The 19,716-nt window shown below is 42.9% G+C and overlaps 2 protein-coding genes and 1 non-coding gene across 8 annotated transcripts in view; 2 read left to right on the forward strand and 1 right to left on the reverse strand.

The window, feature by feature from the left end:
- Positions 1-241: 241 nt before the first annotated feature.
- Positions 242-7,789, forward strand: LOC102544744 (rho-related GTP-binding protein RhoG-like). Its single transcript, XM_015250711.3, has 2 exons — positions 242-361; positions 4,375-7,789. Exon 2 carries the CDS (start codon positions 4,390-4,392, stop codon positions 4,963-4,965), a length of 576 nt encoding a protein of 191 aa, XP_015106197.1. The 5' UTR covers positions 242-361; positions 4,375-4,389; the 3' UTR covers positions 4,966-7,789.
- A 3,984-nt stretch (positions 7,790-11,773) lies between these two features.
- The window catches only part of TAF1 (TATA-box binding protein associated factor 1), a 64,149-nt gene continuing 56,206 nt past the window's right edge, over positions 11,774-19,716 (forward strand). For 3 of the 6 annotated variants that reach the window (XM_031675237.2, XM_015250694.3, XM_031675238.2), the window contains exons 1-7: positions 11,774-11,957; positions 12,927-13,041; positions 13,183-13,299; positions 16,875-16,994; positions 18,045-18,286; positions 18,709-18,927; positions 19,312-19,530. In XM_031675237.2, the coding sequence (XP_031531097.1) occupies positions 11,838-11,957; positions 12,927-13,041; positions 13,183-13,299; positions 16,875-16,994; positions 18,045-18,286; positions 18,709-18,927; positions 19,312-19,530 (1,152 nt within the window). In that variant the 5' untranslated portion in view covers positions 11,774-11,837. The other 3 variants (XM_031675239.2, XM_006217644.4, XM_072956856.1) reach the window with 2 other exon arrangements.
- TRNAA-UGC (transfer RNA alanine (anticodon UGC)) lies at positions 13,608-13,680 on the reverse strand. Its single transcript has one exon. It is a non-coding gene; the product is annotated as a tRNA-Ala (tRNA).

Genomic DNA, 19,716 nt, shown 5'->3' on the forward strand with positions numbered 1-19,716 from the left:
GTCTTGATGAGAAAACAGGGGTCTGGGGAGGAGCAGGTGGCCTCACTTTGTCAAGGGAAACGTGAAGCTCGGGGACCTCTGAACCGAGGAACTGGTCCTAGGGTCCAGATCTCAGTGATCCTTGATTCCGCAAAGGTGTAGTTTAGAAGCCTGCGACTCGCGAAGCGCGAGGCGGGCGCTAGAACTCGATTTCCCAGGAGGTCTCGGGGCACCGGGTGGAGGCTGCGTCCCATGACGGGGCGGGACTCGGTCGCTGCCCGGATGTGGCGCCGAGCCCGTCGAGCCTGCCCAGCCCAGCGAGAGACGCCAGGGAGGCTGCCAGCTGCGGTTGAACGGCGCAAGGAGAAGACCACTTTGTCCGGTAATCCTCATCGAGAACCACCCTCCAGGCAGCCCCCACGTCCGCTCTTTTCTCCGCCAGTCTCCCCGTCCCCGGGGCAGTTGCCTTCGTCTGTGAGCCACTCCTTGGATGGGAGGGATTTGAGGGTGGGATGAGTTGTTTGTATACCGAGGGAGGTTGAGCCAGCTCTTCCGATTTGTGAATCCGACGTGAGGCACCTCTCTCTCCCAGGCTTATGGGTCCAACTGAAGTTCCAGAACCAAGTACCCTTGGTGGAAAAGGTGCGAGGGAAGTGCCGAACGGGCTTGTGGCGGCTATCGTTGGGTCACTGCAATTGCCTCTCTGGTTAAGTTTCAGGCGCAGGGTAGTGTCCCCAGGCTCCGGGTTGGGGAGTGTTCTCATGGCTTCCTTTGCCCCCGAGGGTCCTGAAGTCGTCTTTGACTGAACTTGAACCAAAGAAGTCAGTCTTCAGTGTGAAAAGGCTTCCCGGATTTAGTAGATAACTCAGTTGCAGAAAGCATTAAATAAAAATGGGGATCCTCTGCTGAATTGTTTTCGTTTCAGAAAGTTACACAGAATGATTTCCAGTGGATTAGACTTAGACTTGTGAAAAGGGTGGGACCCGGAGGAAAATGTGCTAGAAACATTAAGACTTCGAGCTGCATTCTTCTCTTGACTGCTACTCGGTCTTTTATGTTGTGTGTCCAGCCTAGGAGAAAACTGACTGCTGTGCAGGGTACACGTGAAGAAGGATGCTTTGTCGGATGAGATTGGAGGATTTCGAAGAAACTATAATTCTAAGGTTAAAAGTGAATGACCAACTCGGAAGGGAGCCTTCTGGGGTGTTGGTCTCTGCAGCTCCAAGCCTCTTCCAGTTTCTAATCCTAAAGGCATAATTAATGATCTCGGAGCTGATCTGATGGCTACTTCACAGTGCTCCTGTGAGGCTTAAATAAGATATGTGAAAGCCCTTTGCACAGTGCCTATAATAGGCTCTCAATTTTTAGTTTCCCTTTGCTTCCGCATAGCAACTTTTTTTTCCCCTCTGGGCCATGCACTACTGTGTATTATTGTGTGCCTTTTTATTAAAGTCCTGCCTTTACCATAAGACTGTAAGCTTCTAGCATCACTCTTTCAAAAAGCAAACCAACCAACCAGCCTTTTTTTTTGAGTCCCTCCTAGCAATGCATTGTGCATCATAGTACCCAAGAGAGTGTGTGGATAGTGGTGGAGGTGAGGGAAAGCTGTGGGTGATCTGTAACAGGACAGCATTGTGCTGCATCCTGGAGCTGAACAGAACAAGCTTTTCTCGTATAGGTGATGAACAGAATATTTGCCTTTCTCTTGTAATTCCTAGCTTCTCTCAGAGCTCCCAACCCTTTAAAAAGTATTATTTTTATTTTTGGTATTTGAAACCATTTTTAAGTGTACGGTATAGTAACGTTAACTATATGCACATTGTTGTGCTCCAGCTCTAGAATTTTTTCATTTGAAACTCTGTATCCCTTAAACAACACCCCATTTCCCCCTTCCCCCAGCCCCTGGCAACCACCATTCTACTTTCTGTTTCTATGAGTTTGACTATTCAAGATACCTCATATGAGTGGAATCATGCAGTCGTTGGCTTTTGGGGATTGTCTTATTTCACTGAGCATAATGTCCTTAAGGTTCATTCATGTCATAGTGTATGAAAAGATTCCCCCTTTGCAAGGCTGGATAATAAATATTTATTATTATCATTTTTTCTTTATTCATTATCCAGTGATGGACGTTGAAGGTTGCTTCCACCTCTTGGCTATTGTGAATAATGATGCAGTGAACACTGGTGTGCAGTTATCTCTTTGAGGTCCTGGCTTCAATTCTCTTGGATATATTTTTTAGTGTTATTTTTAAACTTGTTAACTGTGGACAATTTCAAACATACACACAAGCAGAGAAAGTCATATAATGACCCTGTGGGCTGAATAAGTGAGTCAACTGTACAAAGCAGCACCCCACCCCCTGCCCCAAATACCTGGGACTTTTGCTGAACCCTCCTTTCCATTGAGAGTTTGCTACAGGTAAGAATGTTTTGGTTTTGTTCAGACCCGGGATATTCTAGCTGCATTTCATCGTCTAGGCCCACCATCAGTGTGACTCGAGTGCCCATCTATAGATCGTATTATAGGTACCAGGAGTATTGGCAGACGTCAACAAGTAGAAATGAGTGTAGATGGCTTTTCCTAGTTATAGAAATGAGAAGCTAAACTTGGGGTACAAAGTGTGCCTTAGAATTTTGCTCTGGTTCTGCAGCCCCCTCAGATGCACTGTTGTCCTGAAAGCAGTCACTTTGAGCAGACACTGGATGATACTTAGAGGAGGCTGGGAATATGAGTGGTACACGCAGTAATTGCTATCGGAGGAGAAAGAAATTAATCCAGACTGGGAAAGTTAAGGAAGCCTGTTCTCAAGGAATGTGGTGGTGACTTCGCCCTGTTTCCATTGGCCTTGCGAGTTTGGTCCTTAAGCCTGTTCCTAGATGGAAAAAGACAGAACTGACAGTCAGTGACTACTCTGGGAGGGTTGCCTACTAAAGCTGAATTAGGCTCTGGACTTTTAGCTGTGGGCCCCATACTAAGAAAGGCTTCTAGGTGGAATGCCTCGCTGGTCAGAATTGGCTGTGTGAGGAGAGAGCTACCCCTAGTGGGCCCATGTGAAGTGCACTGAGAAGGCCAACTTCTCTTTACTCCAAATGAGGTGTTTTGTTTTGTTTTGGTTTTGTCCATGACATGGGTCTAATGTAGACCTTCACTGATAAGACAACAGGGTTGGGGATGTATCTGTTCCCCCAGGTTCCCAAGGTGAGAAATGAATTGATTCCCAATTTTTTTTCTATCATCAAGTACATGTGACAATTCCCCTTTCCTCCATGTTCTGACACTTGAAGTTAATGCTATAAGGATCGGGTCTAAAATTAGGGCAGTAATTAGGAAGCTAAAGAAAATGGAGTGCATTGGGGGCACCAACAGGGTAGGGCATTGACAGGAGATTAATATGGGGGTATAAACATGGCATCTCGTAGTAAACATGCTCTTTGGAGATCACCGTGTTGTACCATGAACTCGCAAAAACTTGATTCATGAAGAAATGGATGAGAATATGGTGGTGTTATAACCTGTAGGTTTACCTGGATAGAGTGGGAAGAGATGAGACCCCTGGTTTGTCGAGCACTGTAATCACATTACAGAAGTTTTGCCTTCCCTAGCAGAACAGTAATTATTGTGAAGTCAGAGTAGCTTCTAACACTTAACGAGTACTTCCTATATGGCAGGCGCTCAAAAGGACGGCACACTTCAGGTTAAAAACTTGCCCAAGTTCACAAAGCTTAGGAAAAGAGAGGACTAGTTTATGACTCCAGGCCGTCTGACTTCAGAGTCTGGACTTTTTACTGCTTCCCTGTGTGGCTGAGTCTGACTGGCCTTTCTCTCCAATATTATGATGTTATTATTTTTCAGGAACAGAGTGTTTCTTTGCTGAGTCCATAGCCACAGACCCGAAGTGAGAACCTTGTTTCCTTTTGTTTCAACCTTGGCAACCTTCTTTCTATACCAGTGTTTTAAAATTAGTTAACATTTACCTAGCATCTACTATATTTTGGCACTTTTGATACAATATGTGCAGACCTTATGACAACAGTGTAACATAAATACCTATGCATACAACGGGTTATAATCTTTTGGGGCTCACGGCCCTTTTTGAGAGTCTGATGACAGCTTTGGATCCTCTTTCAAGAAACATTTACTTATGCACGTACACATAATATTGCAAACTTCAGAGGCGGCTTCTAGAATCTACTGAAGCCTGAACCCATGGACTCCATGGTGAAAACTTGCCCTATACAACCTTTCCCAGCTGACTCTTCTGTGGTGTTAAGGGGCCAGGCAGTGGGGGTCTTACCTCCTTTCTTCCTCCTCAGAGAGAAACGCTGATACAACTTAGGCTCCCTAAATTAATCAAATGTCTGTGAACATTCTTTCTTTGTCTCTTGTACACAGGACTCCAAGGGAAGAATGCAGACGATCAAATGTGTGGTTGTGGGAGATGGGGCAGTGGGTAAGACCTGCCTCCTCATCAGTTACACAACGAACGCCTTTCCTGAGGAGTACATCCCCACTGTCTTTGACAACTATAGCGCCCAGACGTCTGTGGATGGCCAAATCGTCAGCCTGAACCTGTGGGACACCGCTGGCCAAGAGGAGTATGACCGACTGCGAACGCTCTCCTACCCCCAGACCAATATCTTTGTCATTTGTTTTTCCATTGGCAACCCATCCTCTTATGCCAACGTGAGGCATAAGTGGTACCCAGAGGTCTCCCATCATTGCCCCAACGTACCTGTTTTGCTGGTGGGCACCAAGAGGGACCTGCGGAGTGACCTTGAGACGGTGAAAAGGCTGAAGGAACAGAGCCTAGTGCCCACAACCCCTCAGCAAGGCACTTCCCTGGCTAAGCAGGTCGGGGCTGTGAAGTATCTGGAGTGTTCGGCCCTGATGCAGGATGGGGTCCATGAGGTATTTTCGGAAGCTGTCCGGGCTGTGCTTTACCCTGCCACAAAGAAGAACACCAAGAAGTGTGTCCTCTTATAGCTGCCAGGGTGCTGCTTGGGGACTGCACCTCAAAAGAATTGGGGGTGGGGGGTGTGATCCCTTTGACAGCATTTAACAGTGCCAGCATGAGCCATTTCTCTCTTCTGGAAACCCTAGACTCCAGGTTATTCGGCTTTTGGAGGAATGAAGAGAGGCAAGTTTGTACCTGGTGGCTTCGATGTTTGGTCTGAATCTCTTAGAGGAAGTTTGAGAGCGTGTGAGTGTGCGTGTTTCCTGTGTCAAAGCCGTAAGAGGAGACGCCACCAAGTGCTGTTCTTTTCTGTCCTGGCCAGGCCACGACTGAGCAGAGCAGCCTCGTGCTGTTTTGGAGGCTTCTGCTTGGCTAGTTTTTAAATCCAATTTCAGCTTCCCTGGCTGTATTTACCATTGAACGAGTGCCTCCCAGAAGGACACGTTTCTCCAAGTTTTCAAATCATTGCCTTAAACTTTCTGCCATATTGATTTCTGAAAAGCATTTTATGTATGATTCCTGGGTGTTTACCAGTGTTGACATGTTCTTTCCATTCTTGAGATGAGACAGTTTTGCAATAATGGTTAAGCAGCATTTTTCAGAGTTCTAGATGATATGGCAATAGATGTTTCTTAAAAGGGTTCCTATGGTCTAATAAGGCAGGAATCAGTGATTTAAATAATGCTGAATAGGTTCTTCTACTGCAGGGATGTATAATTTTAGTAAGTATGCAATATTTCCCAAACTTATTTCATTGAACTTTTTTGTTTTGGTCCCATGTGACACCTATTAACATCTTTGGGAACACAGGTTCAGAGATGCCGGGTTAAAAGGGTCTAGGAATTCCCAGGGAGGAGACTGTGAAGAAAAAAAGCATACGTGGTCCTGTTCTTTGTGATGTTTCCCTCTTCATGCCTTTGAGAGGAATGCTTCCCAGCCACGGACTTGTTACTGGTTCCTCTCCCATCCTCAGGAGGTGGGTTTGGCACTTAAGTCACGATAGCGCACTGGATGTGGGATCTGATGTTCAGCTCTGCTGTCTGATTCTGCTAGCACTATGGGCCTGGTAACGTGGAATTAACAATCGCTCTGAAAAGCTGTGTCTCTGCGGCTTCTGTGTGGCCCCTTTTTTCTGTCACCTTCTGCTTTAAGCAAAGACCACTGAAGACTAACCCCCTAAATAAAACCAACCAACCAACCAGACGTCCTGCCAGTCATGGTCAGGGGGTTCTATGATTCCCTGAGACTTCTGATGTCATTCCTTGGAGTCACTCTAAAGGCTACCTTGCTCTCTTCCTGTTCCTCCCTTCTCTCTACATCTCCGTGTGTGTGTGTGTGTGTGTGTGTGTGTGTGTGTGTTCCGCCCTGTGTGCCTTTTGAGGTCTTTTCGTTGCTCGAAGAGACTTGGGGTACGTTGGGTCTCGAGACCACAGGGCTGTTGTCCCCCTCATTGGGGTTTTGCTGGAGTTGCCCAGCCTGCCTTGGGGCTGTGGGAGTCAAGAGTCCACATCCCAGTGGGCCTGCTGCCTTTTCTCCCTAGTTGTATCTTTGCCCTTCTTCACGTGCTACAGAAGGAAAACAACTTCTCCACCTGGCAGAGAGTGGTTGGCAGCTCCTATGTGTGCACAGCCTCTCACCCTGCCAGAATAGCATGGGATTGAGAGTTTGGGAAATGGAGCGGAAAGGATCACATACCTCCCCTTGGGGTAGGTGACATGTCTGTGCTTTGCTCTGTGATGGTCTTGCCTTTGCTCTTTGATGAGATATGACCAGAGTAACCTCAGGCTAACTGATCCTCCTGGATAGGGTTGCCAGATAAAATAATTTCTTTGAAATTTTTTTTTCAGTGTAAGTATGTACCGTGTAGTATTTGAGACATACACTAAACAAATTGTTTGCCATTTATCAGAAATCACATTTAATGGGTGCATCCTGCCTTTTTATTTGCTCAATCTGGCAACCCTACACTTGGATAATCTGGAACCTGGAGGTCAAGCAAGTATCAAGTCTTGATAGAAGATACAAGGTTATGTAAATTCTCTCTTCCTCCTATTCTTCTGGTTTCCCTTTTCCCTCAGATTGGCCTAAAGTGTTTGGTTTTGTTTTTCCTTTGTCACTGTGCCCTCCACTTCACACAGTACTTCACTGGTGTATACTTCTACACCGATTGTCTAAAGCTGCAGAGAAGCTGGGATGAATACTCTTGTCCAGCATATGCCTCCTATCTCAATGTCAATGTACTGTCTCTCTCTTCTGGCGTGTGACCCAGGGCCTCCTGTGGAAGTGGCAGAGATTCTATATGAACAGTGTGTTAACTGGAAGAGGGTGAGGTTGGCCCAGTAGCACTTCGGAAAGTGGGGCTCCTATTATAGTCACATGGCCACCGTAGGCGTCAACTGGCCTGTGGGCATGGTGCCCACTGACCACAGGCAGCTGAATGAAAGTGTCTTCCAGTCTCAGGATGTTCTGATTGATGCCACCTTGGGGGCTCACAGGACTTCATGGTTGAAAGGAACTAGGACCATGGCTGTCATCTGTGTCTCTGGGACCTTTTGTTTAGCTACTGAAATCTTTTAAGTTGGCTTTCAATTGAATAGTGCCTCCTACTTGCCCTTTGCTTGGCAAATTCCCAAATGTAAGCCTGGGTGTGGTTTGGGCAACTTGTGTCCTCTAATAAATGGAGGTGTGATCCACAAGTCTGAGAGAGTGGTTTTGTATTGGACTGATTTAATGGTTCTAAGCATACACTGACATCCTGGTTTTTATACTTAAAAGAAATTTGTATGAAGACTAACATGCTAATATCACTTTTAAGTTATTCATAATGAATGATAATAAACTTTTCTGATTTTACTGGGTCTGTTGCTTTCTTAAAAAAAAATCAGAGCAATTCCTCACCCCCTCCCCATTTTGTTTGGGGTGGTTTCTAAATGCTTTTCAATTTACAACAGATGAAATAACTGTAATTGTCATGCTGCACACTGCACCTGTGAGTAACTGTACTTACTTTTCTAAACCAGATACTCAGGGAACTGTCTGCCCTGCTAACATTGATTCTCTAGTTCCTGCCCACCCCCCACCTATTCATCTCCAGGATTTAGCTTCATTTCCTGGTTTTCACCAAGGACAGATCAGTTGCTTCCCTGTTGGGAGATTTTTCTCACTTGTTACACTACATTCAGTCAACAGTTCTCAAGCTCCTTTTGTGGTACAGGCATTACTGTGCTGGGAACTGGGTTGTAAAGATAAGATGTATCATTTAATGTCTTTTGCCTCTTCCAGTTATCTCAGGAAAATATCCTTCCTCTGTTATAAAAATGAACTAATCCTGGCTGGTGATTGTAAATAGTGCTGGTGCCCTATTAAGTGCATGATTTAAGGAAGAGCAAAACCATGTTTTTGGTTTCTTTAAACAGCTTTATTGAGATATCACTTTATATACCATGAAATTCACCCAATGTAAGTGTACAACTTAATGATTTTTAGTGAATTTACTGAGTCATGCAACCATCACCAAAATTCAGTTTTAGAACATGTCCATCACTGCAAAGAGATTCCTCAAGCAGTTAATCCCTGTTCTCACCCCCAGCCCTAGGCAACCATTCATCTACTTTGTTTTTTCTGAACTTTTCATATAAATAGACTCAATATGTGGAAGGAACTCTCCCTTCGTTTAGCATGTTTTCAAGGTTCATCCATTTTGAAGCACGTATGGGTACTTCATTTCTTTTTATTGTTGAAAAATATTTCATTGTATGGATATACCATATTGTATATCGTATCTACTCACAGTTGAGGGACATTTGGATTGTTTCTACATTTTGGCAATTACATATAATGCTTCTGTGAACCTTCGTGTAGGTTTTGTGTGGATGTGTTTTCAGTTCTCGTGGGAATATACCTGGGAGTGGAATTGTTGGGTCACATGGTAAATTAATGCAAAACCACATTTTGAGTCAAGAATGGCATCTTTAATATTTACAGTATCTGAGGTCCCCTTCCACATTCTATAAGCCTCTACCTACCGATCATTGAACCCACTTTTCTTCAATCAAAAGCATCTGAGAGACATTATAAGATACATTTAAAAACATATTCCATTCTGCCTTTTTGTCTTAAAATATTAGTATAGCAATAGTATTCTACTAACCGTTCATTACCAAAGTGACTTTCAGCTGCATGCAGGTTTTGGCAGACCTTTGTCATCTGGCCTAGAAATGAAAGTACTGTTAAAATATAACATGGGACATCCATGCAATGAAGTATTAAACAGACATAAAAAAAGAACAAGGAGGGGAGGGTAGAACTCAGTGGTAGAGCACATGTCTAGCATGCATGAGGTCCTGAGTTCAATCCCCAGTACCTCCGCTAAAATAAATAAGTAAAATAAACCTAATTACCTCCCCCCAAAACAAACAGAACCAATAAATGAAATAAATTATTGAAAAAAAAAACACGAGGAAGAGCACTATGACGTGGTACAGTGTGATTTCCAGGCTATATTATTAAGCAAAGTGAAAAGAATAGATATAGTATACTACCTTTCTGTAATGAAAAAGAAGAAACAAGAATATATACACTAATTTGCTTGTATTTGCAAAAAGAAACACAGGAAGTACAAATATTGAATCATTATGCTGTACACCTGAAACTAATATGCTAATGTCAATTACACCTCAAATTAAAAAAAAACAGGAAGAATAAGCCAGAAATTAATGAAAATGGTTACTTAAAAGGAGTGGGTGGCAATGGGGCAGATGGTATAGGCATGGGAGCAAGACTTCTCTGGGAACTGCTTTTTATATAGTTTTGACTGAACGATATGGAAGTTCACATATTTTAAAAATAAAAATTTTGTAAAAATTTTTGTCCCAAAGTTGAATAAAAAAGGAGACAATTCCAGAGGAAAAAATATGATTCAAATAATTTTTAAACACAGGACACCATATATTGTTGAACAGGATACATATTCTAAGGACAGATAAGTGCAAAGAACTTCTGAATTTAGGTTTATTGTTGGTAGTGGTATTGGTCTTGTACTTCTGAAAAGAGTAAATATATTGGTGTTGGGAATCAAAGTTTTCATTGTAAGAGAAACAAGACACACATATGAAATGGGGAAAGACAAAGGAGAACCCTCTGGGTTAGATTTTGAAGGTACTAGTATAAACTCATTATTCATTAAATTTTTTTAGCTCTCTCCACTGAAAGGGCCTATAAGCAATGATGCCCCAGTTTCTAAGCACCCTTCCCCACTAAAAGGAACCAGGGCTCCTTGGAGAAATGGCTTATATCGGGTCCCAGACAGGGAATGCATAGAGTAAGCCTGGAACATCTTGTGCCAAAAAGCGAGGAAGTTCTGAGACAAATGGGGTCATGTCAAAAGAACACAGGAGCCAGAGTGATGTGATTCCCATTGGACAAATTTGGGACAGTTTGAGCATCAAAAAGGATAATGATGGTGTTGGATTATTAACACATGAAAATAAAAATGCAAGAAAGGAGGTAAGAAAAGGGAAAGTTCTTTACTGAGTAAGTGCAGTTAATAAATGTAGAAGGAATTTTTTTCTTTTTCTTTTTTACAAGGAATTAAAGAATTAGAAAAATCACCCTTTTGCAATTTCCCAATATAACGGATTCAGGCAAGGATCATCAATTGGTGCTAAAACTATTGGATTAGGGGTGATGGGGAACGGAATATTCCCACAATTCGAAGTATCACCCCACAGAGTACTTACTAACTACAAAAAGAAAAATGTGCCATTGCCATGGAGAAGTGGACACCACTTTTTCGAAGTGATCAAATTTCGCATCACCAATATTTGGACAACCTGACATTGTGTCTTCTGATGGCGAGTAAGATAATAAACCTGAATCACTTTGAAGAAAAAATTAGACGAATTCAGAATATGGAATATTTTCAAGAAAACTTGCCTGGATTCTTAAAAAAATGTGTGGTGAAACACAAAGAAAAAAGGTTGGTGGATCCCGGATTCAGTCTAAAGAGAGAAAAGCAAATACAATGCATAAACTCGCAGTGGATCCCAGACAGAAATGTAAAAGGTTTCAATTAAGCCAATTGAGGAAATTTAAATATGGACTATTTGTTAAAGGATACTGAATTAACGTTAAGTTTTAAACATGTGATAATGGTATTGTGGTTATGTAGGAAAAAATATTTTTCGGGGTGAAGAATCGCAGTATCTGTAATCCACTTTCAAATGGTTCAGGAAAAACAATGTTAAAACTATGAATGTAGGTGAAAGGTCGGCTATTCACTTTACTCGTTTTTTATTTTCACACTTCCCAAAGAAAACGGGGGGGGGCACCCATTTCTGGGGGAAATTTCAGTTCAAAACAACTAACTTGCAAAGGTACCTTTGGCACGGTGCAATTCACGAACAGTTTCTCTTTGGGAAGAAGCAGTACAGGATCAGACAGCACAGACGAAAAAGACGGGTTCTTATCCTTACTCCGCGTACTGCGGCGCGGTGACTTGCTGTTACCGGGACGCAGGTCACGTGACCGAGGTAGCAACTCCCGATTGGACGGAGAGCGGTCACTCGTATCCGGTGCGCTGATAAAGGGCGTACGCAGATAAGTAGACGGGGGCGGGACCGAACATTTTCTTTGACCAACCGCCTTTCACGTCTCCCGCCTCCTGATCGCGTATAATCCAATCAATAGCCGCTAGTAAAGTAGTGACACCAATTCTCCCTTCTCGTAGGACGGGCGGTTTTTCCGGTTCTTTTTTTCCTTCATTCCGCTTCCGGTATGGGCGGGTGGGGTCAAAGAACTCTGTAAGTCACTTTTGTGCGACTCATGTTTTTATTTCCGGTCTGTGGCACTAGGCCGCAATTTGCTGCTCCCCGAAGCCGTTACCGGCACCGACGCCGCCATCATGTCAGACACGGACAGTGATGAAGATTCCGCTGGAGGCGGCCCATTTTCGTTAACCGGTTTCCTTTTCGGCAACATCAATGGGGCCGGGCAGCTGGAGGGGGAAAGCGTCTTGGACGACGTGAGGGAGTGGGCGTGGGGATAAGGCTGGGGGGTGGATCGGCTCAGAATAGGTGAAGTGAGGAGAGTTGAGGGTGTTCAGGAAACGAGACTAGAGGGCGATGTGGCCCTCCCTCAGTGAGAGGGCGCACTTAACGAAAGACAAGAGGATAAGAGAAGCGAGTAGATTGTGCAGTAACATAGAGTGAGGGGGCTCAGTTCTGGGTGAGGGTGGGGAGAAGAGAGGCAAACCATAGGCAAGCCCCAGTAGGTCAGGGGCGCTGATACGAGTGCCTTTGGAGATACTTTTTCCTGACCAGGCCATAGGAAAAATAGCTTTGAAACCGTTACTGTGAGAACCTTGGAGATTCTTGAAACTGGCTGCGTTTGTGACATCGCTGACTAACGGTGGCTCTAGAACAAGAGGACTGGACCTGCAACAAATAGTGTGATTCAGGCCCCAGTTCTTAGAACAGTCAACGTTCAAACCATCCAGGACAGACCCCCTTCTGGTCCCAAAGCACTTCTTACATAGTTTTCCTACTGTTCACTGACATTCATGAAATTGTTTCCTGTGTCCAACCGAAACTCACCTATTTTCACTTAAATTCATTTTCTCAAGGAGGAAATACTGACCCATATTCTTCCTCTCCTGCAACACACGCAAAAGATAGAAAAAAAGTTTTTGTCTTGCCTTTTTAAATTCGAATAACCTCAGTTGCTGTAGTCTATTCAGGGAACTGCTGCTCCATTCATTTAGTCTTGGTGGTTCCTTGAATAATCTTTTTTACATTACTTTAAAGGGTGATGATGAAGTTGGGCAGGACATGTTAATAAAGATCTGATCAACGTGCTGCTCCTTTTAGCACACTGCCAGGTCATTTTTCATATGAATTTTATAGATTTGTCGTGTGTCTGGGAGATAAGCCTTGTGGTGTGGGAAACTTAAGTTTAGTTCTTGTCTTTGAGTCTGGTGCTGTCCCTTTTTCAGGAGTGTAAGAAGCACTTGGCAGGCTTGGGGGCTTTGGGTCTGGGCAGCCTGATCACTGAACTCACGGCAAATGAAGAATTGACTGGGACTGATGGTGCCCTGGTAAATGATGAAGGTGAAGTCTGGGTCATGGGGAGTAAAGTGGGGGAGGGGGCTAGCCACTTACTGTACGTGTACTTTTCAAGGGGAATTATCTAAGGGAGTGAGAGTTGCTTGCTCTTTGTTGAGATTTACCCCCCCCCCGTTTTATTTATAGGATGGATCAGGAGTACAGAAGATGCTGTGGACTATTCAGACATCAATGAGGTAGCAGAAGATGAAAGCCGAAGATATCAGCAGACAATGGGGAGCTTGCAGCCCCTTTGCCACTCAGGTGATTATTTGGTGCCATCAATAAGAGCACTCCAGTACATTTCCTTGCTGTGTAGTCCAGTTTGTTTCTATACAGGCTTTCTGTCATTCCTGTTCTTCATGTCTTTGCTTCTCTTCCTTTTGTCAGCTCAGTTCCAAGTAGCTACTATCCTCTTTTGTGTTCTGGAGCAGTGTTACTATACTCAGGCTTTTATTCCTCAGATTGGTCAGTCCCACATTCCTGGTGAATGCCAAGTAAGAATAATAATGCTTTCCTCCTCATCATCTGGTATTTGAGTACCTATGAGGTTCACTATTTATTTATTTCAGTAGAGGTACTGGGGATTGAACCCAGGTCGTCGTGCGTGCAAAGCACACACTCTACCACTGAGCTATACCCTCCCCCTACCAAAGTACTGTTTTAGATTCTATTTAAACTCTGTCTTTGCCCTTGAGGAATTGGTAGTTCAAGAAGGATTAAGTATACAACGCCATATATAAACGAGCACATGTGTTTATTGGCTCAATTTTTGTTAGTCACTCTCTACCTATATGCTGACACAATGCACTTAATGCTTGCTCACAACGTAGGTTTTCCCACTGGTATAAGGTGCTGCATTATAGAATCAGAACGTCAGGGCTGGAAGGCGTCTTCATGATTATTCTTAACCTCATCATAGGTACAGAAAACTTGAACTTCAGAGAACTTTTAACAAAATGTGAAACTTTATCAAAACTTCTATAGTTAGATAGTGACAGACCTTGACTAATTCAACATTTCAGTTTATTAGACATTGGTTGAGTGCCTGTTATATGCTATAAACTGAAAGTATAGTACAAAGATAATATAATCCATTTTCTGAGTTTGAGTGTTCAGTTCTGTGAACTGGAACCTAGACTTACGGGTCATAGATCGTTCTTTCCACTGACTTGTATTACCTTTCACTGCTTTGGACTTTTGTATGAAGTTGTTCAGTGTTTTTTCATTGTCCATCTCTTTGAATTACGATTCAGGCTGCTGAGAGATGTATATGAAACTTTAGTAAATACTTGACTTAGTTTCTTCAGAGCCGGTTAATGGATTTGGGTGCTTATATAAAGAGAATTAACTGCAGCACATACGTAAGAAGTAACCTAGAAAAATAGAAGATACAGGCCTTACTTTCAGGGATATTGTTATCATTTGGAGAAGGTGAGGTAAAAGAATGCAAAACGTAATTATTCATAATAAGAAGACAAACCAGCTACCAGCTCATATATCTGTATATGGTGTTAATATTTAGTTTTGAGGGACTGCCAGACTAGCTAAATCAACTAGCATTATTAGTTTAAGCACCCTGACTTAGGCTGAGAGGGAGGTGGTAGCAGCTCTGATTTTCAGGGGATGTTGTAATTTTCAGGTTTGGATTTGTTGTCTTGGCTAGGGTTAGTGAGGAAGAGGATGGATGGGGGTTTCCTAGTTGCGTTTTGTGAGCTGACCTCCTGGAAAGGGAGGATGCTGTATTTGATCGTGTCTCAATACTCTGGGATGCTCATTTCCAAGTTCTTTTGTCCTCTGAGGGTGCCTTCATCTACACTCTTAGCTTCCTCTTTCCCTGGCATTGGCCCCTTCACACAGCTTGATTTATAAGGGCGCTTCTTTGGAATAATTAGAAGTGGATGGAGGTCATTAGAAAAGGCTTCTTAGAGGTGAATTTTGAGCAGAATTTTGAAAGATAAGGTTTGATGGAGAGGAAACATGAGGGCATTTTAGTTTAGAAACATAGCTTGGGTAAAGGTTTGGAGATAGAAATAAGCAAGCCATGCAGGGGGCATTGGACAGCAGGTCTCCTTGAAAGGAGTGGAAACATACTGCCAAATAGCAAGAACTGACCATAGCGCAATTTAACAACACCTTTATGTATGCATTACTTGGGGCTTGATGCCATGAAGAATCGTAAACCAATGTAGATTGTTGAGTAAGAGGCAGGGTGATATAATGAAAAGAAAATGGACTTTGGAGTCAGAATGTCATAGGTTCAAATCCCAACTCCATATTTAGTTTAACCCTGGGAAAGTTGCTTAGTCTTCGAGGCTTGAATTTCTCATTTATAATAATCTCTCAGTTTTCTTATCTGAAATAAATGTACCAATACCTACCTCATTAATAGGATTTTAGTAGGAATTTAAGTCATTATCCCATGGTATGAAAGCACCTACATAGAACAGTGTCTTGGTAGATGATCTGTAAATGTTAGTTGCCTTTCTTTCCTAAATGAAAATGAAAAGTGATACTTGTTGCTTTGGGGTTTTGATTAGAAAATGGGTAAAGGGGGAGACTTAACTTGGAGACTGTTCTTGTGGTCTAGATGTCGAGTTATCAAAGTATGGAATAGGATGACAGTTACGGGAAATGATAGGCAGGGTCAGACTTGAGAATTGCTGATAAAACATCGGTAGGATTTGGTGAGTGAGGAACTGTGTTAGAAAGAGTACAGTCTTTGTTGTTAAACTGGGCTTGCATTCTGACTTTGGCACTTAAAACTGTATGGCCCTAGGTGGGGAGGATGTAGCTCAGTGATAGAGTGTGTGCTTAGCATGCATGAGGTCCTGGGTTCAATCCCCAGTACTTCCATTAAAACAAATTAAATAAACCTAATTACCTTCCCCACCAAAAAAAAAAACAAAAACAAAAACAAAACCTGTATGGCCCTGAGTAAGTCACTTCACTTTTGTATCAGAATAATTCCTACTTTGCAGTATTATTGGGAGGATTATAGATAAAATAGCTAAATATACCTGGCACATAATGGGAGGTCAATAAATGGAAGTTGTTATAATGACTACTGTTAGTGACTGATTGGAAAAGATGTGTTGGGGTAAGGGATTGATGATGGAGACGAGTCATAAGCTCATAAGCTGTGAAAATAAGGATGGAGGTGGTATTGATAGTAACAAAAGGAAATTTAAAAGAGGTGAAGGGTCTTTAAGTGTGATATGAAATGCAGTTGTTGAATATCTGAATGGAAAGATTCTTTAGGCAGCAGAATGTGCAGTGCAGTTGTAGAGGTGCTAAGTCAGGGCAAGACTGCAGACTGGAGTGTAGTCTGGGTGAGGGTGATTCTTGAGAAAGGGAATGGAGAGTGTAGAGGAATAAAAGCAGAGTGTTCAGGACGAAGTACTAAGTGATGCCAGTGGTTAAAGGGTAGTGAAAGGAATAACAGAGTGCAGAAGGTAGACAGAAACGATGTGTAAAGTACTTGGGAGGTGAGAAGAGAGAAAGTCTAGTCTTGAAACTGACAGAAAAGGAGAATGTTAAATTCAATTATGAGATTAAGCAGGGTGAAAATAAAGAAACAGGATTTGATCAGAAGGAGCAAAGGTTTTAAACAGTTCTTTGGAGCTCCCTAAATTCCTGCATGACATATACACATGTTACAGCATTTGGTGATAACGATGTCATCTCCTTCTGAAGGCAGAAGCTGCCTCTCCTGTGTGTTCTTAAGGGGATCTGCATAGTTCTTCATGTGGTGCTTTAAGTTCTTGAGTGACAAGGGAACTTAAGGCTGTCATGTGACGTTCTAGATATTGAGGAGATCACTTTCTTGGTTTTATTAGATTATGATGAGGATGACTATGATGCTGACTGTGAAGACATTGATTGCAAGTTGATGCCTCCTCCACCTCCACCTCCAGGACCAATGAAGAAGGATAAGGACCAGGATGCTATGACTGGTGGTAAGTAGTGACTGTCTACTTTTGTCTAAGGAGCAAGTTCCATGCACGTAGGGGGCTGTTAAAATTAAGCTGCTGGGAAAGGATACAGCTTCTAGAAGTGATTCATACAATTTTCAAATTTCAGTATGAAAGGGAAATTTTACTTGTAAAATGTTTAGCAGCAGTATTTTAACCTGCGCTGAAGAAAAAGTAGTTTAGATCAGTGTAGTTAAATATAGATTTCTGGCTCTCACCCCTGGAGAATCTGATTCAGAAGATCTAGGGTAGAGCCCAGGAATTTCAGAGAATTCCCCCAAATAATTTCTGATACAACTGATATGCATACTGGTATTTGGAAACTACCTGTTCAGATGACTCTTTAAAAAAGAAATGATTAAATGGGAAGGCACCCTCGAGTATATATAAGTCATTTAGAGCCAACTGTCAGATTCAGAGATTTCAAAGGAAGGGTCCTTAATGATCATCTCACTTATTCCTTTGCAGCAGTAGTAAGTAACCTGGTCCGAGGCTAGAAAATTGAGGAAGAGCAGTGTCTTTGATCTCCTGTATTTTGAGGCTTATGTCAACTTCAGTGCCTCCTATTAGAGTTTTGACTCATTTCCTTTTCAGTCTGCAGATTAAACAGCATTTGATAACTTTATGGCATAAATCTTATTTTAGGCTAAATAATTTGATTTGTTACCCTGTGGGCTTAAAAAAAATTCTCCAGTTTATGGGTCCCTGAATCAGACATGATAAGGCCTGACTGGTATAAAAGTGTTATGTAATTTTTCTATTGGTCACGTTACTTTAACCTGAAATACTTACAGAAAGTAGTAAATTTAGTAATAGTGTTTGTTTTCTCTCATCACAACCCCAGGGTACCAGGTACAAGGTGAGTTTGGGGATGGTGGGAGATAATGAGTTGGAACGAGTTTTCTGGGTTACATACTAGTAATCTGGGTGCTTGGAACTGTATCCCCTGCCACTGAGCCTACAGTGGGTGTTGGCTGAATTTGAGGAAATATGCTCACAGTTACATGCCAAAGGGGTTTCTCTTCCTTGTTGCAGTGTCTGAGGATGGAGAAGGCATCATCTTGCCCTCCATCATTGCCCCTTCCTCTTTGGCCTCAGAGAAAGTGGACTTCAGTAGTTCCTCTGACTCAGAATCTGAGATGGGACCTCAGGAAGCAACACAGGCAGAATCTGAGGATGGAAAGCTGACCCTACCACTGGCTGGGATTATGCAGCATGATGCCACCAAGCTATTGCCGAGTGTCACGGAACTTTTCCCAGAATTTCGTCCCGGGAAGGTACTTTCTTTCTATGGGGAATGCCTACGTTGCAAACCACTGCCATCTTCTAAACACTGAGTTGTGTTGTTAAGATGTTGAATATAGAATGGATAAAATCTAAAGGTTTCCTTATTCAGTGACATTGTATTGGGTCTTTTTTTTAAGTTTTATGCATTGAGAGTATATGTGATTTATATAGTTCTCATTAGAAATTGTTCTTGCTGTCTTAAAAGAACTAGTCCAAATTATTAAGGAATGATTGACCTTCTTGGTAGATGTTATAAATCTGTGTTCAGCACCTCTTGGTCCCTCTCTCACAGTTGAATAGACTCCTCAAGGGAGTTTCCAGACCCAGATACTGCTGTCTTCCTGTCTGATGTTGAGTCTCTGACTTACTTAGAAACTCAGTGTCAGATAGGAAGACATATTCTGTGTTCTAGGTGCTACGCTTCCTACGTCTTTTTGGACCGGGGAAGAATGTCCCATCTGTTTGGCGGAGCGCTCGGAGAAAGAGGAAGAAGAAGCACCGTGAGCTGATACAGGAAGAGCAGACCCAGGAGATGGAGTGCTCAGTAGAGTCAGAAGTCAGCCAGAAGTCTCTGTGGAACTACGACTATGCTCCGCCACCGCCTCCAGAACAGTGTCTCTCTGATGATGAAGTAGGCAAAATAGAGACCTGGAATTAAGACCTACGAGGGGAACAAATGTGTTCTCCCTAGCTTATGTCTAAATTGAAAAGAATACCTTAGCAGGCAGCATCCTGTGCTGCTTATGGTTGAGTAATCATGATTTTAGTCCCAGTGGCTGTCCCTTCCCTGTGGTATTGGAAAAGTATTGGAGGCAGGCAGATGGTGAATAGGAAAGTTGAGCGCTAGGTAGGGTGTGCCATGATATACCTCTGTTGTTGATGTTCTAACTGTAGTCCTGTTCAAGAATCATCCTCGTGGCTGCTCTAAGTTCCCCTGCTGCTGGTTAACTCCCTATAGCCTTAGAGCATCTGGAATCAGGATATCCTCCTCCCCTTCTACTTTATTCTGTTACAGATCACAATGATGGCTCCCGTGGAGTCCAAGTTTTCCCAGTCAACTGGAGATATAGATAAAGTGACAGACACCAAACCAAGAGTGGCTGAATGGCGTTATGGGCCTGCCCAACTGTGGTATGATATGCTGGGTGTCCCTGAAGATGGCAGTGGGTTTGACTATGGCTTCAAACTGAGAAAGATGGATCATGAACCTGTGATAAAGTGTAGGATGGTGGAGGTAAGCAACACTGGCATGTAATAAACACATCAGTGAGCCCAGGGCCCTATCCATTTTATTTAGCTGTAATTTTCAATTGAAGAGAGATTGGGTAGGTTTGCTTTCGTGGGAGGTTCTGGTGTGTCTAAACCTTTTGCCTGGTATGGTCTGTCACCCTGGCAACTGAGCCTCGTTGCAAGGATTCTG

The sequence above is a fragment of the Vicugna pacos genome, chromosome X (genome assembly GCF_048564905.1).
Source record: "Vicugna pacos chromosome X, VicPac4, whole genome shotgun sequence".
Lineage (NCBI taxonomy): Eukaryota > Metazoa > Chordata > Mammalia > Artiodactyla > Camelidae > Vicugna > Vicugna pacos.

Bases quoted from the DNA above. Each gene is read 5' to 3' on its own strand.
- LOC102544744 (XM_015250711.3), top strand. From the start codon at position 4,390: ATGCAGACGATCAAATGTGTGGTTGTGGGAGATGGGGCAGTGGGTAAG.